We start from the raw sequence: 26,305 nt of genomic DNA, 5'->3' as shown, positions 1-26,305 counted from the left end.
AACTTCATGAATTCTATTCAAGATTCCACAGGAAACTGATTTCCCAAACATTCTTAGACTCCTTGAAAGAATTTTGAGGAACATGATTTACCGATGAATCTTTGTTAGTGAATCTGTAGATTTGCCCTTTCTGGTTAGAACACCTTCACCGCCCCCACCCCCGACTATATAATTATTCCCTTTGCCTAAGATTTTGGCATATGTTCCCCCACTACCATCTGATCAGATGCCCCACAGAGTCAAGCTCTCAGCCACCAAAACCTGCTGTTCGAATAGGGTCCAATACATTCAATCCTAGCTGAGGCTGTTGCTTCCATCTTCCCGGAGTATTTACTTATAAAAGCACCTCTTAAACTGTGATCTAAAGGTCTTGATTTTTGTCCAGGCGATTCGGTTTACTACTGAGTGGGTGGGAGAAGGGTCAAAGGCCGAGACAAGTGCCCAGGGCCTCTGAACATATATATCAGGTAGATAGAAAGATGTCTTGAGTGGGACTGTCCCAGGTTGAGAGCAACTGAGAGTCTCCAAGAATAGAATGATTTCAAGGCTTCCAAGGAACACGATGACATTAGGATACCTGCCATAGAATGGCAGAATTATTATAACAGGACTTTTTATATCTCCACAAGCCTGTGTAAAGACAGAGTCTTATGACACTCCTTTAGGTTTTCTTTCAGGTAAACAAGATTGCTAGGATGTGATCCCTAATTTATTATTCTGGACATATGAAGTGAGCGATTCTGTACATTAGGGAAAAAATAGTAAAATAGCAATATGATATGGCTCAAACAACTAGAAATAAGGAAATAGAGATAAATGTTTGGCTTATCAGCAAAGGTGAATAATAATGTTTGTTCTACTTAGTTCAATGAGAGTGGAAAAAATTAGTAAGGAATGATCACCTTGAGCAGGTTTAGATATGGCTCCCTCTCCATGTTAAACTGTGTTAGGTCAGAATGAGGAAGACGAAATTGAATATATATTATTATTTGTATTCGAAAGTGACTTTTCTGGCTCGCATGCAAAATGAAGAAACATCTCAATATTCACCGTGTCAAGGAATAAAGGAGGGGAAGGAGAAAACAATACACACACAAAATGAGAGAAATTAAGTTCTACGTTTAATACGTGTGCTTAATGCCTTTTGAAAATTTAGCCACACCTCTGAAAGATACCTGCTTTTGTACAAAGAAAAGAATAATGTAAAAAGAATAAGTAAAAGAAAGGCAGACTGCCACATGCAGCGCCTCATTTGGATGTGTCTGGAGTCTTGGAAGCTTGACTACCCTACGTTCTCCTACAAATGGACCTTGAGAGCTTGTTTGGAGGTTCTAGCAGGGGAGCGCAGCTACTCGTATACCCTTGACCGAAGAACGGTCCTCCTCTATCGGGGATGGTCGTCCTCTTCGACCGAGCGCGCAGCTTCGGGAGGGACGCACATGGAGCGGTGAGGGAGGAAGGGGACACCCGCCTAGCCAGCCAGATCAGCCGAATCAACCCTGGCGATCAATGGGGTGACAGATGTCGCAGCCAGATCGCCCTCACATCCGAGGCCCTGAGAAAGGGCACGCGGTATATAAACCTGAGGAAATTTGTGTCTTTATGCATAGGCCGAGTTACTTATTGCACTAAATCGCTAACATACCTTTCAAACTAAAATCTAACTAACATTTAAAAGGTCAATTAATCCCTCAGATCGCTAAAATTTGGGTTTAAATGACTTGAATTGGGGTTACTTTTGTATTATCCAGCATGCCTTGCAGAATGGGTGGAGCATGCTAAATACTGCCGTCTCTATTGGCGAAATCCTCCGGAGCCTCGCCCACCTCGAGCATCTCCGGCAGCCCGCGGGTTCCCCTGCTGCAGACAGCTAGCGGGGGCGTTTTGTGCGGTTCCGGGCGCTCGGAGTGGACCCAGGTCTGTCTTCCTCTTGCCGCCCCCACCTGCCCTTTCCCCTCTTAACTGTTTTTCTCCTGGCTCTGAGCCTCTGACTCTCCCTCCATACCCTAAGTACCCTGCACCCATCCTTCTCTCGTCTTTCTCTCCTAGGTCCTTTGCGCCCCCGCACCATCCGGGCCGGTGGGGCCCCCGGGCCGGGGTGGGGGTCTTGCTCGGCTCGATGTGGAATGATTTTTAACACGCTCTGTGGAGTTCGCAGCCCTGTAAGGGGAGGCAGGCTCGGATGGTCCCCGAGCCAGGCCACGCGGGCTGAACAGCCACGCGAAGTGCTGGGGCCTGGCTCCGCGGCCGAGCGGTGGTTTGGTCGCAGCGGGGGCTGGGGGCTCGTGTCCTCGCCAGGAGCAGGCGGGGCTTGCGCGACCTAGGGCCGCTTTGCCCGCAGACGCAGGCCTTGCAAACAATAGTAATCCTTGGTCCATCCACCTCCCTGTTGCTGTGAGGCTCAAATCTGAATGCGTGTGGACGCGAATTCTTGCAGCTGTTCCATGGGTATGTTTCTTCTCCGCGGCCTCGGGTCTGGCCTGTCCAGGCCGAATTTGTGAAATCTCAGATTTTCAAGGTCAAAGTATATGATGTTCCTAATCTGCGAAGTCCCATGTTGCTAGTACAGATGTCTTTCCAGCAACTGGCCTCAGCTTCCCACCATCCAGAGTGTGAAATCATAAATAGAAATGATATGAAAGCCAAGTGTGTGGGCTTATTTAAGGTTTTAAAATGGTGGTATGTTATTGTTGAGTGAGGGAAAACGCAGTGGTGGTGGTGGGGGGGGACATAAATAAAATCCCCTCCCTTCCAAACCACAGAAATCCAAAAAAACAATTTCTTGTGCCCAAATCTTGAATATTCATTTAGCGTCTGAGGACTGGGATGAGGACACGAAATTGAGGCAGTTCTTTTGCGAGGAGCTGCTGGGTTTGTTTTTCAGAAAAGCTGAAAAGCCATGATGGCTACGAAGCCCAAGCTCCACTATCCCAATGGACGAGGCCGGATGGAATCCGTGAGATGGGTTTTAGCTGCCGCAGGAGTCGAGGTACCTTCCCTACCAATTGCTGTTTCTGCACAAATTTGTCCTACAACGTTGGGACTTTCGAGGGAAATGTCCATGGGGAGCCCTGTCTTCTCCCTCTAATATTACAGACATGGTTCAACGAATCGGAAGAGCCCTTCCATAAAAGGATTTCTCTATTAAGAATGAAGTTGATGGAATTCTATTTTACTTCTAGCTTTTTCTTAATCATAGGCTTCTGATCTACCACCAATAAATATTTATTAATGCGGAGAAAAGGAATGAAGCTGCAATTTGCCAATTATACCCAGAATTTTGTGAATATAGAATATCTGAGTGAAGAGTTCCCATTGTGGCTCAGTGGTTAACGAATCTGACCGAGAACCATGAGGTTTCGGGTTCTATCCCTGGCCCCGCTCAGCGGGTTAAGGATCCGGTGTTGCCATGAGCTGTGGTGTAGGTCGCAGACGCAGCTTACTTAGATCCCACATTGCTGGCGTAGCTCTGGCGTAGGCCGGTGGCTACGGCTCCGATTCAACCCCTACCCTGGGAACCTCCATATGCCGCCGGAGCAGCCAAAGAAATGGCAAAAAGACCAAAAAAAAAAATCTTAATTTCCTGTGTGCTTCTGTGGCTTCAAACTGACAGCCTTCCTGTCTTGTCTGCATACTTTTATGCTTTGGCCCACAGTGTTTTGGATCTTGTTTTTATTCTGTTCCTGTAGCTCCTTATTTATGGAAACTTTCAGATACACACAGGTAGAGAGAACATTACCAGGAGTTTCTTGTACCCGTCACCCAGCTTCAACAGCCACCAGCTTTATGCTCATCTTGTTTCATCTGTTTCCGCTCCTCCACTTGCTTTGTTGGGAGTGTTTTAAAGTAAAATCCAAACATCATATACTTCATCTGTGAGACTCCAGCTTTGATCTCTAAATGATGAGCATTTTAAAACATAACCACAACCATGATGACACCCAACACAATTAACAACAACTCCATATTATCTTCTAATACTCAGTCTGATTGTTTCAAACAGGCCTTGTTTCAGTCTAGATCTAAATCAGATCCACACAGTGCATTTGAAAACCTTTGTTTCAATATTCTAACACTCTGTAACATTTCCTCTGCATTAAAAAAACCAAAAACTTCAAATTCAGTAATAATTTTAGGTGAATAGAAAAGTAATAAAGAGAAAACAATACACCCGTATAACTGTCACCCAGTTTCCTCTAACAATAATAACATCTTTCTTAACCATGTCGAAACTAGGAAATAAACATTTGCAGGTTAACTACCCCACAGACTTTATTCACATCAAATTCATTTTTCCACTAATGTCTTTTTACTGTTCCAGGATTCAACATTGTATTTTGTCATCATGCTTCCTTAGCTTTCTTCAGCCTGCAGCAGTTTCATAGTCTTTCCTTTGTTTTACCACCTTGACAGTCCTGAAAATTGGTGTTCAGTATTGATCAGGCTGTTTGTGGAGTCCTCCACAGGGTGATGTTTTTCTCATGATTAGACCAGGTTTTGGGTCTCGGGGGAGAGGACATGGAGGTGAGGTGTCCTTCCAGTTGCATCGCTTGAGGGGTTACAGGATGCTAACGTGAGTTATCACTGGTGCGGGGAACCTCGGTCACTTGGTTAAGATGGTGTCTGCCAGGTCCCTTCATTGTAAAGTGACTAATTTTCCCTCTATTCTCTGGAAGTGAATCATTAAATTCAGCCCACACTACCAAGGATGAGAATTAAACTCTACTTCCTGAAGGGGAGAGTCTCTGCATTTAGAATTTTTATGTGAGGAAGATTTGTCTTCCCCCCCCCCATGTATTTATTCACTCATTTCTTTATATCAGTGTGAACTGAAGTTGTATTTATTTCATCCCTTGGATTAGAATCCAGGAATACTTCATTTTCTTGCTCAAATTGGCCCAGCTTTGACCATGGGACTCTTTCAGATTGGCGCCTGTGTTCTTTCCATGTAGCCCCGTCCTCTTTTTACCTTTTTATTTTTTCTCCTTCAGTATTTGCTTACTTTCTAACACTTCAAGATGCTCTGGACTCATCTCGTATTTTCCTTACTCTGGCTCAAGTATTTCTCCAGGGAGCCCTGGTCCCTTTTGTTAGAAAATGGTTTTAGCAGTCAAGATCTGGATGCTAAGTGTCTACATCTGATTCTAGTGCCATTTGTAGAAGAAACTGCCATGTAGACTGTCCCTCATTCTGGATTTGGCAGATTTACTCACAGTTAACATGTTCCTCTATTCTCTGTGTTTCTCGTAAACTATTGCAGATGCAGAAATCTGATCAAATCCAGCCTCCTTTCTTTCTTTCCATCTTGAATTCTTTTCCCTGCCAGACTGTGGCAGAGGTGATGCTCTGAACACATTTCTCTTGTGTGACATCGGGGGTGCATGATGTCTGCCTGTCTGGTTTTCAGCGTTGCTGGGCTTGACCAGTGTGTTCCCGTGACATCAGCGTGATCCATGCGGTATGAAGTTTCCCCCACTACCCTTTCAGCAAGGGTCTGTGGAGCCTTGATCATCACAGTTAGGTTTGTGGAGGGAGGAACGCACAAGGCCAAGTCAGCAAACAGCAAGAGATATTTATTAAGGCATCTGAAACGGATGGGCTGAGCTCAGGATGGCATCGGTGACAATTGCGAAGCGGCATTCTGCTGATAAAGGGCTGGTGGTGGGACCAATGTGTGGGGCAGGGGTGTGGCAAAGGAGTATGTGTCTCCTCTCCGCATCTCAGGTCTGGATAAGTGTTGTAACCGCCCTTCCCAGGGCGGAGATTGATATAAGCAGGCAGAGGAGTCGATCCTCAGTCAATCAATCAAGCTTCACAAGCAGCCTTCCATATGCCCTTGTCCCGCGTAGCTCAACTGGAACAGTCACATCCGCTGTCCCCCTAGGAACCTATCATTCCAGCTTTTCTTACATGGGATAGGGTCAACAATTCTCTCTTCTGTAACTACTTCTTGCTAGACGGGGGCGATGTATCTGGGATGGCATAGTGGCTGGACATGACGTCCTTCCTACTAAGGGGACAGAAAAATAAGGAAAATTGGGGTTAGCCAAGGGGTCTGGTTTGATATCGGTATTGTTGAAGGAGGAGCAATTCCCCTTAGTTTGGTTGACCACGGACTGGACTGTGTTTTGTATGAATTTGATTAAAAGGTGTATTAGACAAGAGCCAAGGAGTAATATTAAGAGGAGAATTATTAAGGGAGCTATAAGGGGAAGGAGAAGAGATTTGAAAGGAAAGTGAAGTCAGTGAAGATTCCAGCCAGGACGACTATGAAGTAGCACTGTCCCTTGCTCTCTGTGTTATCTCAAAAGCAAATGTAGATCACTTAAAAGCAAAGAACTTCGCATAATCTGTTGTCAAAAGTCGCATTTTAGAAAACTTTGTTCTCTTAGGAGAAAGAGAAACCAATTTAAGTTTTGTACTAGTTTACTTTTAAAATTAATTTACTATGGGTGTTCCTGTTGTGGCACAGCGGAAACAAATCCAACTAGTATCCATGAGGATGCAGGTTCGATCCCTGGCCTTGCTCAGTGGGTGGGGGAACCAGTGTTGCCATGAGCTGTGGTGTAGGTTACAGACGAGGCTCAGATCCTGAGTTGGCTGTGCTGTGGCTGTGGCATAGGCCAGCAGCTGTAGCTCTGATTCGACCTGTAGCCTGGGAACTTCCATATACTTTGAGCACGGCCCTAAAAAGCCAAAAATAAATAAATAAATAAAATAAAATTAATGACCTTGGAGTTCCCGTCGTGGCTCAGTGGTTAATGAATCTGACTAGAAACCATGAGGCTGCAGGTTGGATCCCTGGCCTTACTCAGTGGGTTGGGAATCCGGTGTTGCCGTAAGCTGTGGTGTAGGTCGCAGACTCGGCTTGGGTCACAGGTTGCTGTGGCTCTGGCGTAGGCCGGCAGCTACAGCTCCGATTAGACTCCTAGCCTGGGAATCTCCATATGCCACGAGAGTGGCCCTAGAAAAGGCAAAAAGACCCCCCCCCAAAAAAAAATTAATGACCTCAATTAAATTGATTTTAAACTTTGTTCTGACCATGCACAACATCTCTTCTCAGTGTCCACTTCCCACAAACCTTCCATCACTTTCTGTATCCATATTATTCTGTCCCTTATTTTTCCATCCAAAACAAAAAGCTACAAGACACACTTTCTTTTCTCCTAACAAAATGTAATTCCATTCCTCATTCCTTGAGCCCACTCTTCTGCCCACAGTGGAAGGAGCTGGGCTGTCATCCCTCAGGGGCCTCACGAGGGCAGACCACAGGGTTTCTAGAAGCAATTTTGGGGCGGTGGGGTGGGGGTGAGAGGGGAGAACTTTGCCAAAAGACATTTTCAGCTACATTCATGTTCGTTGGGATCTGAAACAATCTGGACAGCCAGGGTGACAGCCGTGGGGTAAGTTCATGATTCCTAGGGTCACAGTGTTGGGTAGAGCCCAGTGTGTAAGGCACATGCATCCCAGGAACCAGGTAACTCACACCTGCTGAGGGGCAACCTGGCCTATTTCAGGGAGTCAGCATCACCTGTCTCACCCTGGGTTTTAGTCCTCAGACCTTGCTCTGTGGTGGATGCGGTTTCTCAGCTGCTTGGGGCTCCGTTTGCTGGAAGAAACCCCCCCGCCCCAAAACCCAATCAGATTCTCCTTGTAAAGAGGGAGGTAAGCAGTGTAAAAGAGGAGACATGAAGACCACAGACTCCTTATTCAGGACTTCTGCGCAGTTCACTTAGAAGAAGGGAGGGTGTGAAGAGGGAGGGTGTGGGGTGGTCAAGGGCACTTCTCCGGAGGATCCCAGTAGCAACTGCACCCTGGTTGGGAGCAGAGATGGCTGACTGCGTGGATAGAAATGCTGTCTGTCCTTACAGGCTGGAGCAGTACCCTGACAGTTGCCAGATCCTCCAGTCTCTGCCTGGTGACTTTCCTTTTCTCTCTCTTTACCCTCTCATCTCCCATCCTGATGCCAGTTTCTTCTTACCAACCAACAATTTTTATAAAGTTCACCCAAGTTTCTCTAGTGAGAGGATGCATTTTGCTACATGTTTCCAGAAGTCAAAAACAAGAATCACAGCTGTTTGGAAGGACAAAAAAAATTTTTTTAATTGAAGTATAATTGATTTACAATATTTCAGGTGTACAACAAAATGATTCAGTTATATGTGCATTTTTTCAGATTCTTTTCCATTATAGGTTATTACAAGATATTGAATATAGTTCCCCATATGCTATATAGTAGGATCTTATTTATCGTTTTTATATATAGTAGTGTGTATCTATTAATCCCCAGCTCCTAATTTATCCCTTCTCCCCTTTGATAACTGTGAGTTTGTTTTCTTTGAGTCTGTTTCTGTTCAGTCAAGAAGTTCATTTGTATCATTTTTAGATTCCACATGTAAGTGATATCATATAATATTTGTCTTTCTCTCTCTGACTTAGTAGCATAATAATTAGGTCCATCCATGTCACTTGGAAGGACTTTTTTTTTTTTAATATACACTAATGGTTTCTCCCAGTTACTGGATGTGAATCTCTGAGGAGTGGGCCTGGAGTCTGATAGACACACACACACACTCGAACACTTTCCCATGTGCTTTATACATGATTGTGGTTCTAAGAGCTTGAGAACAGTAGTGTGGAGAGAGCACATGTGGCATCACACCTGATCAGCTGGGCATTTGGACAAATGCCCAGGACATTCTTGCTCTGAGTTTGCTGTGGGGCGGGCCCCAGGTGGAGTGCCTGGAAGGACACTGAGGGCCCCCCTCCACACACACACACACACACACACACATGAGGACCTTGCACCTCCTCACCTCCATCCCCACCCCAGGTCCGCTAGTTGAGGCGGAGAGAACAAGACCGGTCCGATCCATCCACACGCTGTCAGCTCTGCTCCTGCGGGGGGATGAAGGGGCGCAGCGCAGGGGCAGTCGCGGGTAGGGAACCGTCCGAGGACTCAGTGAGGATGGGAAGAGCATCAGTGTCACTTTTCACTGTTTCTTTTCCCTCCAACCTTTCAGTTTGAAAAGTTGAAAACCTACAGCACAGGTGTCATAGTACAATGGACACCTTCCAACTAAATTCACCACTTAACATTTTGCTACTTCTGTTTCCTTCCTTCTCACTTTTTCTGTCCTCAACCATTTGAAGGTAAGTTGCAGCCATTAGCATGTATCTTCATGCTAGGAAAGAATAATTGTTCTAATAACTACAAAATCATTGTCACAACTAAGAAGATTTTAACATCTCATACACAATCCATATTCAGAAGTCCCCTCTTATTCCCCAAGTGTCTGTGTAACTTGTTTATTTAGCAGGTATAACTGCCCCCTCTCCCTGGTCTCAGAGAGACAGCAGTGAGTGATGGCTTGGAGCAAAATCTTAATTTTGTGCTCAGGAACTGAACCTGGGCAGCCTGGATGAAATCCTGTGGACTAACTAGAGGCTAGAAACAATTGCCCTGACTCTTGCCCCCTGTTGAAAGCAAGAATGTTTCAAGGAGGCAAAGACTGTGAAAACAGGTATAAAGTTTATCGTTAGAGTCACAGTACAACATGCGGGAGAGCACACAGAGAAGTAGTTTAAGTCAGAAGCAAAGACTACACACTGTAAAGAGGAGTGCAGATGCTGGCATCCACCTGCGTAAGGAGCATGTCAGAGAGGTGATTTAAATCACTTATGTAGGACAGTTCTTCCGGGGCTCTGTTTACCTTTAGTCAATTATCCTGTTTTAATTCTCACACCCGACTGGACATAGGACCCTCCCCAATATGCATGTGCATCTTTTGACGAAGATGGATTCCAGAGCAAAGCATGCTGGGATGGTGTCAGGACTTGTTATTATGGCCTGGTGCCCCCTCCCTTTCTGACCGCTAGGAGTCTCACTGTGCATGAGTCATGGGGAGTTCTCCTTGACCCCAGGAGTGATTGGAGTGGTTATCTTTCTTAGAAAATGAAACAAGGCCTAAAAGGACAGACTCCTTACGGAACAGGCCCATGTAACGGATGAGTCCCCAGAGACAAAGATAGCCCCAAGGCCACAGACTACATGGCTCAACCAAAGGACCCCTGTTTATACAAAAAACAAAACAAAACTCCCCTGCAGCCGGGAAGCCCGAATTTCACTTGCTCAGAGCTCCCGACCACTCTGCTGGTCAGCAAACTCCGCCTGCGATCTCATTGGTCCAGGCTCTGCCTCCTTCTTCCTGCCATCCTAACAATCCTGTCTCTCTACTCCAGCCGATCTCAGCTCCCCCAACTTTTTCCTTGAAGTGACAAAGAGAAGCAAGGGCCAGTTTACCTGGCCTGACAAGTCCCAGCTGTTCTCAGCCCAGGGCCCCATCTACCTCCTGTCTCACCCTGATCTAATCAAGATTCAGGTATTTGGTGCTTATGTCTCTAGACTCTTTTCATCTGAAACAGAACCTACATTTTGTTCTTTTCTTCCATACTCTTCACTTAACAGCAAATGTGTGCAGGAGGAGTTGAATCTCTTGCATGAATTTCAGCTAGCAAAAATAAAGAGTCAGTTATGTGACGTGGAGACCAAATGACAGAATTATCAGAGTTGGGCTACTGGCTAAGGTCAAATCCCTTTTAAATAAAGATTTTCCCTTGAGAGCAGAGCTCAGGCTTTCGATGGGGAAGTGGCTGGATGTCTAGGAAACGGGAGCCAGACAAGGGGTGAGGACCACAGAGTAGGAACAGCAGAGGCAAACAGTCCCCCAAACCGATTTCCAAACCTTGAGCATTCTGGAGGAGCTTAAAAACAAAACAGAAGTTCAGTAGATCAGGTAGACTCCAAGCCATTTATGTTACAGAGTGGCCTGAGTTCTGGACAGGCCCCACTCTCACCTTGTAGTTCAGTCCAAGTTAAACTGGTTTGGGGGAGTTCCCATTGTGGCGTGGCAGAAACAAATTCAACTAGGAACTACGAGGTTGCGGGTTCAATCCCTGGCCCTGCTCCATGGGTTAAGGGTCCTTTGCTGCCGTGACCTGTGGTGTAGGTCGCAGATGCGGCTCGGATCTGGCGTTGCTGTGGCTGTGGTGCAGGCCAGTAGCGGTAGCTCCGATTCGATCTGTAGCCAGGAAACCTCCATATGCCACGGGTGCAGCCTTGAAAAGCAAAATAAATAAATTAAATAAATAAATTAATAAGTTGGTTGGGGCACTGTTTTGGCAGCATCACTGTATCCTCCACAGGAGCACTGGGTAATTCCAGGTGACCCTGATGGGGAGCTGAATTTGGCCAGTGGGTTAGGTGGACAGTGAGATCTCCAAATCTGCAGAGATATTTTTCCTCGTCATGATTAAGTAACTTGTGGGGTGACGCTTTGAGATGGTGTGTCTGTTCTGTGCCTCATGACCCAGTGATTTCAGTGTCCATTATAACCTTTATTAGAATCAGTTACTATGTTGCAGGGTGAAAATTGATTTTCTAATTTTATCATTAATTAGCAATAATTCTACACTAATTAGTGCTAATTCTGTAAAAAAAAAATGTGTTCCTTCTCCTTTTGTGTGTGTGCGTGTTGTCATTTGTGGACACAAGGATTTTTTTTTTTTTTTTTTGGTTGGTGTGTGTTCGAATCTGTAAGTGACATCACTCACTTTGATGCTTCAGTTGTCCAAATGTGGCTAGGAAATCTCTCTGGGCACCCAAAAAAGGTCTTGTGTGCCTTTTTTTTTTTTTAGTTTAATTTACTTAATTTTGATTGAAATTTAATCATAATTTAGTCATAGCCAGCTATCAATTATTAACAGTAGTATCAAGATATTTATTGTTTTTATCAAGTAAATCCTGAGCATGTCATTTCCTAAAACATAAAATAATATACATCCTTCTAGCAAAATGTGATGGGCTAGGGTTTTGCCAACATTTTGTGTTATGAAGTCCTTCCTGTTGATTGATTAACTGGATGAGAAAAATCCTGTTACCTTTTGTCCTTAGTAGTGCATTGCTTACTTGTCAGTTTTAAGTTTGAAAAGTTCTTTTAAGTTACCATCAATCTGAAGACCTATAGTCTGAGATTTTGTTTATATGGTCAATTTTACCATCACGGAGTAGGACAAAGTGCTGTCCTCTTTCCCTCTGAGGTCCTGTGTGCCTTTGACATGTCCCTCAACTGTTGAATGTGTCCTCACTTTCTGACATAATGGAGCCACGCTTCTCTCCAGGGAGCCCAGGGACATTTATTTACTTATTTTCTTTTTTTTCTTTTTTAGGGCTGCACCCACAGCATATGGAAATTCCCTGGCTAGGGGTTGAATCGGAGCTGCAGCTACTGGCCTACACTACAGCCACAGCAACGTGGGATCCTGAGCCTCATCTTCAGCTAATACCACAGCTCACGGCAACAAAGGCTCCTTAACCCACTGAACAAGGCCAGGGATCGAACCCGCATCCTCATGGATACTAATCGAGTTCGTTACTGCTAAGCCATGACAGGAACTCCAAGCCCCTTGATACTTAGAAACCAAGATGTGAATACTGAGTGGGTTCTTTCTCTCTGTTTTTGACGCAGTTTAACTTGGTATTTTTGATCCGGAACCTGTAATGATATTTCCCCTTTTTTTGGGGGGGGTCTTTTTAAATTTAGTTTGATGAAGAATTTTTAGAAACAAAAGAACAGTTGCAGAAGTTGCAGGATGGTGAGTATAAAAATGCATTACTATTGGTAATGCTGATTTTTTTTTTTTTTTAAGAACCAATATTTATGTGGAAGGGCAAAGATGCTGCTCAATTCTAAACATCAGGAACAGTATCCTGAAACTGGGCATGCAAGAGGGAACAGTAGCTGAATTGGCCAGGAAGGTACTCAGTTATTCAGCCGTTTTGGAAAAGCCAGCTAAAAGGAGGAAGCAGTTCCTCCCTCTCCCCAAGTGGGCAGCCCTTCTCCATCCTTCTCCGCCCGCCCTCCTCTACCTCATCTCCCCCTTTCTTCCGCTCCCTCATCCCCTCCTTCCTCATCTTCCTCGCCTTCAGATTATCTGAGGCATCAGTGCCTGCTTGAAGTATGCAGGTCCAAGTCCCTGTTTACACCGGGCTGCTTTCTGAAGCAAACAGACATGACATCAGTGAAAGACCCCCTTTAACTCCTGGTCACACCCTCCATCCATGCCCAGGCTCCCATAAGCAGCCTTCCTCCTGGCCATGAGTGGAGTTCTGGGGCCCAAGTTAGGGCTCGCTGGAGAAGGGCCAGCTCTACAGGGCTGTAGTGGCACCTGTCATGTGGGACACTGCTGGGCGTCACTAGGTATGTGCTGAGTACGCATCTCCGCTTGACCTGCACATACCCCCGTCCTTGATCCCCCATCCCCAAAGCTGGTTTATATCCTGTGTTTGCGTCCTTCGCCGGGCTTTGGTGGGGGGAACTGTTTGAGACAGGCTTCTTGAAGAAAGTAATGGGTTATTATTTGACCAGGGACAGCAAACTTGGTAGTAGATGGTCTGCAGCAAGTGAGTATCAGTTCGTGGCTTAGGTTTCATTATCAGATTGTCCAAGCAGTGCAGCCATAGAGCATCCTACAGGGATGGGACTGTGCTGTTCTCCACTGACCAGCACAGGAGCCAGCAGCCATTTGTGACAATTCAACACTTGAATGTGTCCAGGATGACGAAGGAAGTGTTACATTTTTCAAAAGCGTGATTAATTTAAGTTCAGTTTTAGCAACACCCTATTGGCTACTGCACTGGCCAGCGCAGCTCTCTTGAGAATGTCTTCACCACCTTTCCCCCACCCACTGCCGCTGAAGCTATTTTTCCCGGGGTGAAAATCAAAAGGGAAGATCTAGGAGTTCCCTCATGGCTCAGGGATTAAGGATCTGGTGTTGTCATTGCTGTGGCGCAGGTTCGATCCCGGGCCCAGGAAATTTTACATGCCTCAGGCACAGACAAAAAACAAAAACAAAACAAAGCAGGTTTAGGTCAGTGCTCATTTGCAGGTTTGTTTTATGGCTAAATCTGCCCCGAATGAAGTTGAGGGAGCTTTATACTGTTTCCCAAGGCTGTGACCCCACTGTCCCTTTTCACTCTGCGGGCGTTTTTTAGGAGTTGGGGGAGGGGCAGGGAAGCCATCACTTCTAACTCTGAGCTTCCATTCCAGGGAACCACCTGCTGTTCCAGCAAGTGCCCATGGTTGAGATTGACGGGATGAAGCTGGTGCAGACCCGAAGCATCCTCCACTATATAGCAGACAAGCACCATCTCTTCGGCAAAGACCTCAAGGAGAGAACCCTGTACTGTGGCCTCTCTCACCTGTTCTTGCTTGTCCGCTTACCAATGCTTAGCTGATTACATGTCCTTTACAGCACACCTGTTCACTTTATGTCCTGTATCTTTAGTGCAAACAGGGAACAAACCCCCAGAAAGACCATCAAGACCAAGTGGAAAATCAGTACAGAGAGTTCAAGTAAAACGATAGAAAAGAATTGAATTCAGATATTGGAGCCTGAGTCTGGGGTGTGATGCAGGCAGGCTTCAACATCTTTATTTATTGTTTTTATTTTTTTATTGTTTTTTATTTTTTTAGTTTTATTGAAATAGAGTTGATTTATAAGGGTTTTTTTTTTTTTTTTTGGTCTTTTTGCCATTTCTTGGGCCGCTCCCACCAGCATATGGAGGTTCCCAGGCTAGGGGTCAAATCGGAGCTGCAGCCACCGGCCTACACCAGTGCCTCAGCAACGCGGGATCCGAGCAGTGTCTGCAACCTACACCACAGCTCACGGCAACGCCGGATCCTCAACCCACTGAGCAAGGCCAGGGATCGAACCTGCAACTTCATGGTTCCTAGTCAGATTCGTTAACCACTGAGCCACGACAGGAACTCCTATAAGGTTTTTTTAAAAATAGATTTTCTTTTCTTTTGTTTTCTTTTCTTTTTCATTTTTAGCCACCATGTGGCACATGGAGTTCCCTGGCTAGAGGTCACATCCGAACCACAGTTGTGACCCATGCTGCAGCTGTGGCAGTGCCAGAACTTTTAACCCACTGTGCCAGGCTGGCGATTGAACCTGTGTCCTGGCATTGCAGAGATGCTGCTTATCCCGTTGTGCCACAGTGGGAACTCCTCAACATCTTTAAATGCTTTGCTTTTTCTTTTAATCTGTCTTTGCAAATATCACTATCAGGAATGGGAAGCAGCTGTGACACTCAAGGCCTGGGGTACTGTGCACTGGTTCTTGCACCTCCTGGACCATGACCCTGAGCAGAATGTTACACCCCAGTGTCCTGCTGAGTTTCCTGTGGGATGGGGATAATAATAGCACATTCCTCATCATGCTGTAGGATTCAATGAGATATTGCATATACAGTGTTTAGCCTGTGCGTGGTACACACCAAGCACTCTACAAGTGATACCCATTATTTTTATTAATATGAAGTGCCACCTACATCAAGTGTGGGTGCCAGAATGAGGGTGGAGAGTAGGGGTCACAGAGAGAGAACCTTTGTGACCCTTGTGCTTTGAGATTTGTGACATTTTTAGGAGGGATTTTTCTGAATTACAACTAGAACTGACTTTGCGTCTTTTTTGTCTTTTTTTTTTTTTTTTTTTTTGCCATTTCTAGGGCTGCTCCCGAGGCTAGGGGTCGAATCGGAGCTGTAGTCATAGGCCTATGCCAGAGCCACAGCAACACTGGATTTGAGCCGCGTCTGCATCCTACACCACAGCTCATGGCAACGCCGGATCCTTAACCTGCTGAGCAAGGGCAGGGATCGAACCCAAAACCTCATGGTTCTCAGTCAGATTCGTTAACCACTGAGCCACGACGGGAACTCCTGACTTCGCATCTTAAGGGACAGGTGTAGACTAATGCTTCTTGGTCCTAAGTTCCAGAGCCTTAAGAGAAAAGCACTCTGGATACTTAGCTGTGGAAGCCAATGAGTTCCAAGAGCAGGGTGACTGAGAAAACGCTTTCTTGTGTTTTGAAGGATTGACATGTATGTGGAGGGGACACTGGACCTTCTTGAACTGATTATCATGCATCCTTTCCTCAAACCAGATGATCAGCAAAAGGAAGTGGTTAACATGGCCCAGAAGGCTATCATTAGATACTTTCCTGTGTTCGAAAAGGTAGGAGGCAAGGAAGCCTGTGAATACAGCATCACCAGGCCATGAATGCCCCTTTCTGCTCAGGCAGAGTAAAAGCTGAGCCCTATTGGACCAACCTCCTTGACCCCTGAGAGTTGACAGAGCTGACAGAGCTAGTGTGTCTTGGAGCCTCCCAGCCTCTTCTCAAGTCTTCTGTGTTTTCTGGGGAAAATTTGGGCTCACCCATGTATGCATTATCATGTCTTACATTCACCAGGTGCCACCCCGTGTAGGCTACAGAAGGGCAGAAGCCACCCACTTCATTCATTCTTTCCTTCCAGAGTCATTTGTGTATGTGGCATCCTACTTGATATTTGATATGAAGAGAAGAGCCATTGCTGTTTTATTTCTCTTCCCTTTGCTCTTTTGGTTTTCTGTTGTATTATTTTTCTTGTCTTATTACTACTGTTATCTCTTTTTCTGAACTTCACACTCCTCTGTTTTCCTCAACTGAGAGGAATTGTTTTAAATACTTTGAACAACAAAAAAAGAGAATGTAAAAATATGGCAGACTTCCTGTGGCCATCTACATGGAAATAGGTGTGAGAAAAAGGGGAGGTATTTTCTGAGTTTTTCTGTCCTTAGCTTCATAATCTTTTGCCCACAGGCACTTTGTGAATGTAAAATATGATAATGCAGGAATGGGCTGTGACGAAGGAGGAACAGGTGCCTTGGAGAAGGGGCAGTGCTAGTTTCTATGGCCCTGTGTCCCAGCCTGTATCAGGGCTCTGCTAACATGTGCGCTAAACATTGTTGCCTTCTCTTGCACATAATGAAACAGAATCACAGAAAGCCTGGGTGACATGGAGCTGGGACTGGAACTCTGACCTCTGACTGCAACTCAGAACTCTTCATCCTCTCCCACTCTGGCTCCAGGGACTCTGTTTGATTTGCAGTCATATATAGAATCCCTGTTCTCTCTCCCTCTCTCCCTCCCCCTGCCACACACACTCGTAGGCATCTTCAAAGGCCACCTCCCCTGTTCCTTGCCTCTTCCCAATTCTATTCCTATGAATCTCTGCGCGTCTATATTACTCTCTAAAGGGGAATCAGGATGAACTGTCATCTTTTTAATTTTCTCTAACTTAGAAGATGAGAAAGGAAGGCTGATTTTTTACTGTCATGTCTAGTTTATGACGCTGGGAGAAACACAGAACTGGCAGATGAGAGTAGACTCCTTGGACAGGGTGTCTTACATCACTTCTCCCACCTCCAGAATGCATCAGGGCTAATTTTGAATAGACGCATTTATGGAATGGGTGTATCCTTTTAAAGTACTGGATGCTAGATCCAGAATTAATATTTCCTACCCCTTTTCAGAGTCTCGTCCTGATGTAAAGCAGATATTTAGGGATGCTTCTGTTTCGCACCTTTCTGTCTCTCTCTCTCCTATAGGGAACTTCCTCTTAGTTGATGTTTTTATATAAGAACAAGGCGGTAGTCTCAGCCCTTCTCAGATGCTGTGTTGATTCCATAGCTTCATCAGTTTCTCTGTATTGAGTATTGTAACCGATGCAAAACCTTTGTGCCCTGCAGGTTTTACGGGGTCATGGACAAAGATTTCTTGTCGGTAATCAGCTGAGCCTTGCAGACATAATTCTGCTCCAGACCATTTTGGCTCTTGAAGAGAAAATTCCTAATATCCTGTCTGCCTTTCCTCACCTCCAGGTAAATAAAACAACATTTTAGAAGATTGGCCTGGAACTCTTAGGCCTTCCTCCAATGTCTATTGATTGGTTGCCTCTGTGTGTGTGTGTGTGTGGGTGTGTGGGTGTGTGGGTGTGTGTGTGTAGTTCTTTTAGGTTCCAGTTAGTAAAATGAAATGAAGATAAAAACTTAAAATTGGTTTTCTCGTCTGCAAACCCTTAGAGCTGAAATATCTAAGAAGTGATCCCTTAGTTTTGTTGCTTGACTGCACTCTTGGAACAAATTCCACGCAGGGTTTGGTGAGAAGGATCCACTGGAGAGGTGGTTGTTGGGACCAGGCCTTCCCCACCTGCTGGTGCTGTGTGTGTGGTGGGAGGGCCTGAGAGGCACCATCAGAAACAGCCTTGTCATCAGCATATGGCTCCCATTCTCAGAAATAAGGTCTCAGATTGGAAATGTTGGAGCCTGAGTTCTGAGAGCTAAGAGGCCCTGCAAACCCCCAAAAGTTCTCACCATTCTCCTTCCCCAAATTCCACATCAGTGTGTGACTCGGTTTATTCCTTGGTATTTCTCTGGCAGGAGGGATCATAGAATTTTTAAGCAGAAAAGGGCTTTAAAAATTAATCCCATCCAGAGTTCCCATTGTGGCTAAGCAGTAATAAACCCAACTAGTATTCATGAGGATGTGGGTTTGATCCCTGGCCTTGCTTAGTGGGTTGGGAATCCGCCATTGCCCTGAGCTGTGGTGTAGGTCACAGACGCAGCTCGGATCCCTCATTGCTGTGGCTGTGGTGTAGGCTGGCAGCTGCAGCTCCAATTCATCCTCTAGCCTGGGAACCTCCATGTGCTGTAAAATGACAAAAAACAAAAACAAAAACAAAAACCCCACACTAATCTCACACAATGCCTTCAGTATACATATGGGAAATAGAGGCCCAGGATGAGAAGTCAGCAGCTGAGCTGGCATCATTAGTGGATGCCTCTACTTTGCATAGAATCTTAGCCTTTTATCTCCAATAGGCTTTCTTCCACATGAATGGTTTGGCAAACTACTGCCTCTGGGGCCAAATCAGACTTGCCACCTGTCTTTATACAGACAGCTCTTGTACAAAGAATGGCTTTTGCCTTTTTTTTTTTTTTTTGGTCTTTTTAGGGCAGCGCCCATGGCATATGGAAGTTCCCAGGTTAGGGGTCGAATCAGAGCTGTAGCCGCCAGCCTACACCACAGCCACAGCAGCACCAGATCCAAGCCGCATCTGCAACCTACACCACAGCTCACGGTAATGCCAGAACCCTTAACCCACTGAGCAGCACCAGCGATTGAACCCGAGTTCTCATGGATGCTAGTTGGGTTTGTTGTCACTGAGCCACTACAGGAACTCCCAGTTTTTACACTTTTATATGGTTGAAAAAATATCAAAAGAATGGAATACTTCTTGCCACATGAAGTTATAGGAACTTCGAATTTTAGTGTCCACATATAGGTTTCATTGGCACAAAGCCACACCCATTCATTAATGCGTTGTCTAGGGCTGCTTTTGTGCTACCACAGCAGAGTCGAGTTGTTCTAATAGAGACCATATGGCCTGCAAAGCCTAAGATATTTACTAACTGGTCCTTTATTGAAAAAGGCTGCCAATCCTCTATATAGACCAAATTGACATATCAAAAGCCAAGAGAGACACATACTAAATTTCTAAAGAACAACACTTTAAAAAAAAATAATTTTTTTCAAGTCTGGTGAACATCATTTTGACATAAATGAGGACAGCAGCCACCAGTTAAATACACACACTCACAAAACGAGAATAGAAATCTTCAACAAGGCAAATAGCTATTATATTTAGCTCTTTGTTCCTTTCTTCCTGCAGACACAGAGATGAACATTTTACAGCTTGACTTTCATACCAATAGATCCCTGAAATACCCCCAGGACCTGTTGGTATTTTCCGTCCATGATGCTAGCAACTTGATTTTAAACCCTATTTAAAATCTGATCAGATCAAGCCATCAATATTAAAGGACTTTGGAATGTAACATCGGATCTGATTGAGTTAAAGGGTCATTCCTGTACTGGTTAAAGGAGAAACAATTTGCAAAAGATCACAAAAGTTTTACTATACATGTCAAGTGTGAACCCCAGATAAATCTTGAATTGATAAATCCTTTGGAATAAATTTCTAAATATTGATAATAACACCAGTCTTACAAATATAATAACACAACAGTTCGAATTAGTAATAAAAAAAGAAAATTGGTATATTTACATAGAATTTTTATTGACATGCGTATTGGAATTTTTGTTAATGTTAGTGACATGTATGAATGTTTATGTGTATTTGTGTGCAAGCTTAAGGCTGTGTGTTTTACATAATAGACATTCAATAAATAGTAGCTTTGAAAATAAATGACCTTTTACTTTGAAAGATTTTATTAGGAGTTCCTGTTGTGGCGCAGTGGAAATGAATCGACTAGGAACCATGAGGTTTCGGGTCGGATCCCTGGCCTTGCTCAGTGGGTTAAGGATCCGGCGTTGCTATGAGCTGTGGTGTAGGTCACAGAGGCGGCTCGGATCCCACGTTGCTGTGGCTGTGGTGTAGGTTGGCAGCTGTAGCTCCTATTTGACCCCTAGCCTGGAACCTCCATATACCGCAGGTGGGGCCCTAAGAAGACAAAAAAAAAAAAAAAAAGAAAAAGAAAGAGAAAGAAAAGAAAGGTTCTATTAGCATACTTATATATGATGGCTATACATCTTTTCATGTAGTTCAAAACTTTTACCAGATTGAATGGACGTTTCTTCTTAATTACTGAACGTTGGTAAGATTTAACTCTATGAACAGAAAAAGGATTTTTTTCTTCCATTGCAGTTTACATGAATATCTGCTATCTGATTTCTGAGCACTCAGCTACAAACAATGCAACTGGCCGATTCTTTTTTTTTAACTTTTTTATTTTTTTGTCTTTTTGCCGTTTCTTGGGCCACTTCTGCGGCATATGGAGGTTCCCAGGTTAGGGGTCAAATTGGAACTACAGCTGCTGGCCTACACCAGAGCCACAGCAACGCGGGATCTGAGCCGCGACTGCAACCTACACCACAGCTCACGACAATGCCAGATCTTTAACCCACTGAGCAAGGCCAGGGATCGAACCCGAAACCTCATGGTTCTTAGTCGGATTTGTTAACCACTGCACCACAACGGGAACTCCAATTCATTTGTTAATAGGAGTGAAAATGTCCAAGGAAGCTGCATCTTGAAATGTAACTTGTACCGTCTGATGAATTTGTAAAACACTTTGATTTAAATAATTTTATCTAAGGCATTTTTATCTAAGATCAGTACATTTGAGGTACTTGCCATGCCTTTTTCATCCTTCCCTTTTTCTCTTCAAGAAAGTATAATCTGGAATTCCCGTCGTGGCACAGCAGAAACGAATCCGACTAGGAACCATGCGGTTGTGGGTTCGATCCCTGGCCTCGCTCAGTGGGTTAAGGATCCGGCGTTGCTGTGAGCTGTGGTGTAGGTTGCAGACGTGGCTCAGATCTGGCATTTCTGTGGCTGTGGTGTAGGCCGGCAGCTACAGCTCTGATTAGACCCCTAGTCTGGGAACCTCCATATGCCATGGGTGTGGCCTTAAAAGGACAAAAGCCAAAAGAAAAAAAGAAAGTATAATCCCATTCCAAGGATCCTTTTTTATTTTGCTATCTCTGAAAAGAGTTCGCATCTGGATGTTTGCATAAAGCCTGGTCTAGATTCCAGCCATTATTGGCAGTGATTGAAAGTAATCATCCCAAGAAATCTGCCCTGAGCAGGTGCTGGATCACAGTTCTGTGTGGATCCCTGTGGCACATTTTTCTTGGGCACATTTGGATGGCCCGTCTTGCACCACCGTATTTTCTTCCAAACAAATGCCTTTGCTCTTTGCCTTGAACTTTTGTGTTCTCCCTTTTCAGGAGTTCACAGTGAAAATAAGTAATATCCCTACAATTAAGAAATTCCTTGAACCTGGCAGCAAGAAGAAGCCTCCCCCGGATGACATCTACGTGAGGACCGTGTATAACATCTTTATGCCGTAGACCTGCCTGCGGCCGTGAGCGAACGCCGTGCACAGAGATCGCTGTGTCCACAGTAGTGTCTTAACTGAAGCCAGGCTGCCGTGATCCAGCTCTGTCGTGGTACTGTGTATCTTGTTCCTCAGTTGGTCTTTCATGTCAAGGAGATAGATCTCTTCTAGAAACACTGACTCTCTTTTCTGTCCCGTGAGTGTTACAGGACCTCTTCTGAAAACCCTTTTGGAGAGGCTGGTGTTTAAAAGTTAGATCTACTCTGTCAACTCATTTCCTGGTAGCAAGGATGGGCAGGACCTCGAGCTGTCCCCTGAGCCTCTTTTCTCCTCTCCTTATCCTGTTCTCAACCCCCTCCAGTCTCTTCCTGTTTTTAGCGTCTAATAACAACAGAATCCACTACATGTGAGTAACTCTCTCCTCTGAGCTGTAATAGACCCATGGTTGTGATGAACGCAGTTGATGTTTGCCAAAATAAAGGATTTACAAATCACTGCCTTGCTGCTAGAGTGTTTAAGTTAAATTGCTTGGAATATTTAATACATTCACATGGTTCAAAAATTGGAAAAGTATAAAAGGCTGTCTGGTTGGAAGTATTCTTTTCAGTTCTGCTCCCCATAGGCAAACATCCATATCATTTGTATATCCTGGAAGTTGCATTTGACACAAGTAGAAGAAAATAGAAGTTGATATATAGCTTTTATCCTCTTTCTGCCCAAAGGGTTATATAGAGGCAGTTTTTTGCATTTCAGAACTAAAAGTATGTCTGGCTTATCAATACAGCTTTAAAACATGTGTGGATTTACATCTCAAATATTACTTGAGCGCCTGTTATGTGCCAGGAGGCAGAACCCTGGAACAGAGACCCTGCTTTAGAAAAAAACTCAACCACACAGTAAGTGAGAGAGATGTGTCAATGGCAGAAGTAATTGTAGAAAAGGAAGAATTGCTGCTTTGGGAGTATCTGATATTTAGACGTTTAAAAACTGTAAAAGGGAGTTCCTGCTGTGGTGCATCGGGTTAAAGATCTGGCATTGCTGCAGCTATGGTGTTGGTCGAAGTTGCGGCTTGGATTTGATCTCTGACCTGAGAATGTCCATATGCCACAGGTGCGGCAAAAAAAAAAAAAAAAAAACTTAAAAAAGACAAGTGTTTGATTCAGATCTCATAGGTCACACTCATTCCTTACTGCCAGAGGGATTTTTGCCCAGACGTGAAAAACAAAACAGTTGTCAAGTGTCCCAAGTGTCCCTTAATGCCTATTGGCAGCACTGCAGGCACCTTGGAGTTTTATTAGAGGAAAATCCAACATGAAGACATGAAGATCGTCCTTTGTCTTCATGTTTCCGCAACAGGAGCGCTCTGTCGTCACCCCAGTACTTAGAGCTGCTGGGGGAGCCCAGGCAGGGTGGCAGATGCAGTACCGGCCTGGCCTGAGGAGCAGTGGTAGCCCAGGATGGTGCCTCCACCAGCTTTCTGGGAACAAAGGAACAAAAAGAAGAAAGTGGGATGGTGGGGGTAATAAAAGAGTCCTTTCCCAAAGACAGGTCTGGCCTTGCTTCAGGAAGATGATCTCTAAACCCTTGGAATGTCAAGCTGGGTAGGAGTGGCCCTGTTTGCTGGGGGCCCTGGGCCAGCCGGGTAACAACTTATATAACAGGGTAGAGGCTCTGAGCCACAGCAATGATTGGACTTGGGTGTGGGTGGGCCTGCCTGGTGACAGTGCTCCATTGTCACACGTGCTTGCCAGGAGGACATTTGGTCCCTGCACGTCTAGAACCCTCCTGGACTTCACATCCCTTGCCTGACTGGCATCTGTATCCTCTCCCTGTAATAAGCTGTAGCCATGAGTGTAACTGTTTTCTGTGAGTCCTTCCAGTGGATTGTGGGGCCTGAGGGCTTTGGGGGCAACACTCCCCGAACCTGCTGTTGTGTCTGAGTGAGGGCTGTCATTTGGGATTGTTCTTTCCAAACTCTTCAGGGAGGGGAAACACTATACTCATTTGGAGATTCATTTACACATGGGGGTCAGACATGGACTTGATAACCTCCAAGGGGCTCTATCATTGAGTTTGGTGGGACGGCAGGAACCTGGGGCTGTTGTATGACCGGTTGGGTGGGATTTTACTACCCAGGGCCATTGCCTGCTGACATTACTCAAAGGCCTGCTGTGTAGATCAGTAAGCCATAGTATACGCAGTGCTCTTAGGGTTTTAATTCTCTTAGACACAAGGGTGCCCTCAAGGCTGGCTCCTTGAGAAGACAGCCTGAACTGGAGGATTAGAGAAGCCAAGCTGCCTCCGGTGGAGCCAGGTTCCCATGTCACTCTGCTCACAGTTACAGAAACTTAAATCATGTGGTTCACTTCCCATATGGGGAACAAGCTCCCCTCCCCCATCCTGCACAGGTGCAGTCCCCAACCTTGTCACAGTCCCTTTCGGGTCCAGACCCTTTAATCCCAACACCCTCCACCCTCCCATTTTCACAAGCCACCAGGCTCCAGGAATAGGGCAGGAAGTCAGGTGGCGGATCATTATCCTCGAAGACATCAGTGTGCTGAGAGAACCAGACCTGTGAGGCAAAGAGCCAGTGAAGAGGGAACCTAGGAGGCTGACAGCACAGATGCTGAGCCAGCAAGGCGTAAATGCACACCAAGGACCAGCATCTGATGAGCCCACGACCCAGCATAGCCTCTCAGAGGGGCTTTGGCAGACGGGATGCCTGAAGGAACACCTGACACTCCTGCCCAAGTACCTGGGGTGGAGGAATGAAGGAGCTGGAACAGCAGAAAGTGAATGCCAGGGGCAGGGTTTGCAGCAAACTGCTCCTGTGCTTGCTGGTGTCCCTCTTTGTTGCACATGCTGTCTATTCCTTTAACCCAAATTGCCCAGAAAATTATCAAGTGGTTTCCTTGTTCTGTCTCCCCACCTAAGTGAATCCTCTGACCACGAGCTCTGTAGCCCACCCCCAAGCCCCATACCTCTTTCTCACCATCCTATTTCATTTTCTTCAGAGCACTTGACATGCATTGGCAATCCTCTCTGTCTAATCAACCTGTGTCTTTAAAGTGGGTCTCGGGGAGTTCCCGTCGTGGCGCAGTGGTTAACGAATCCGACTAGGAACCATGAGGTTGCGGGTTCGGTCCCTGCCCTTACTTAGTGGGTTAACGATCTGGCATTGCCGTGAGCTGTGGTGTAGGTTGCAGACACGGCTCGGATCCTGCGTTGCTGTGGCTCTGGCGTAGGCTAGTTGCTACAGCTCCGATTTGACCCCTAGCCTGGGAACCTCCATATGCCGAGGGAGCAGCACAAGAAATAGCAAAAAGACAAAAAAATAAAATAAAAATAAAAAATAAAAAAGTAAAGTGGGTCTCGGAGTTCTCTGGCTGCTCAGCAGGTTAAGGATCTGGCGTTTTCACTGCTGTGGCTCAGGTCACTGCTGTGGTGCGGGTTCCATCCCAGGCCTGGGAACTTCCACATGCCTCAGGTGTGGCCAGAAAAAATGAAGTGGGTTTCTTGTGGAAAATATAATATTGGGTCTTGTTTTAATCCACTCGGAGTAGCCTCTGTCTTAAAACTGGTGTGTTTAAGACATTCATGCTTAAAATGATTATTGATGTGGTTGCATTAATCTCTACCATGCTTATGACTTTTTTCTTGGTTGCCCTGAAATAGAGTTTTAACTGAAGAACAACCCCCCCTTGGCTAAGAAGGCAGCTGCAAGCCTTTCCAGCTATGCTCCTCACTATGCTACCACCCTTCTTGTAATAATGTAACAACTATGTGCCCTATGTCCAAGCCAGCAGCCCTGCTAATCAGGTACCCAGCATTGCTTATCAGTTCCGTTTCTGTAACCTTGCTTGCTCAGTTTCTTAGGGAGGAACACTGTCTGCTTGGGGATGGGGGAGGTCCGGGATGCTTACATGGGAAAGTCAAGACCTTGTAGTGTATAAAAGTTACTGAGAACAAAGACCTGGTGCTCAGACGCTGGAGATGACTCCTCTGAGACCACACCGGTGCTGAATAAACCTTGCTTTTCCATATCTCTGAGTGCTGTTTGTCTCCTTCCACTGCCACGGTTTTTGCGGTTTCCGCAGCAGCCCTAGTTCTTTTGTTTCTTTTTCTTTTTTGCTGTTTTGGTCTTCCACCCTTTTTCTGCCTTCTCTGGTTTTAATTGAACATTTCATGTGATTCCATTTTCTCTCCTCTCTTAGCATGTTAATTATAGTTTTTTTCTTTAAAGTTTTCCTGGTTGTTCTATCTTTTGCAATAAGACCACTTTGAAATAACACTGTACCTATAGTGTATACTATATACTTCATGGGGAGTGCAGATACCTTATAACTGTATTTCTAATTCTTCCCTCCTACCCTTTATAACAGTGTTATAAATTTCATTATCCATAACTATAACCATCTGGACCAAATCTGTTTTTGGACACCCTTGGAAAAACACAGGCTTCACCCACTCTGTGCCAGGTGCCTAGTGGGTGAATTCAATCT

General features: G+C 45.2%; 1 protein-coding gene across 2 annotated transcripts; it reads left to right on the top strand.

Annotated features, from left to right (window-relative positions):
• The first annotated feature begins 1,826 nt into the window (after positions 1 to 1,826).
• Positions 1,827 to 22,297, top strand: LOC125135703 (glutathione S-transferase A4). Of its 2 annotated transcripts, XM_047796071.1 has the most exons (8): positions 1,832 to 1,917; positions 2,438 to 2,448; positions 2,885 to 2,989; positions 12,603 to 12,654; positions 14,109 to 14,241; positions 15,935 to 16,076; positions 17,631 to 17,762; positions 21,694 to 22,297. In XM_047796071.1, exons 3-8 carry the CDS (start codon positions 2,900 to 2,902, stop codon positions 21,814 to 21,816), a joined length of 672 nt encoding a protein of 223 aa, XP_047652027.1. In that variant the 5' UTR covers positions 1,832 to 1,917; positions 2,438 to 2,448; positions 2,885 to 2,899; the 3' UTR covers positions 21,817 to 22,297. The 2 variants fall into 2 exon arrangements, with proteins under 2 accessions (XP_047652026.1, XP_047652027.1); XM_047796070.1 differs by lacking the exon at positions 2,438 to 2,448 and having other exon boundaries at positions 1,827 to 1,917.
• The last annotated feature ends 4,008 nt before the right edge of the window (positions 22,298 to 26,305 follow it).

Source organism: Phacochoerus africanus, chromosome 9 (genome assembly GCF_016906955.1).
Source record: "Phacochoerus africanus isolate WHEZ1 chromosome 9, ROS_Pafr_v1, whole genome shotgun sequence".
NCBI classification, from domain to species: Eukaryota; Metazoa; Chordata; class Mammalia; order Artiodactyla; family Suidae; genus Phacochoerus; species Phacochoerus africanus.
Note: the sequence above shows the minus strand (reverse complement) of the source record. Positions and strands in the feature narration are given on the sequence as shown.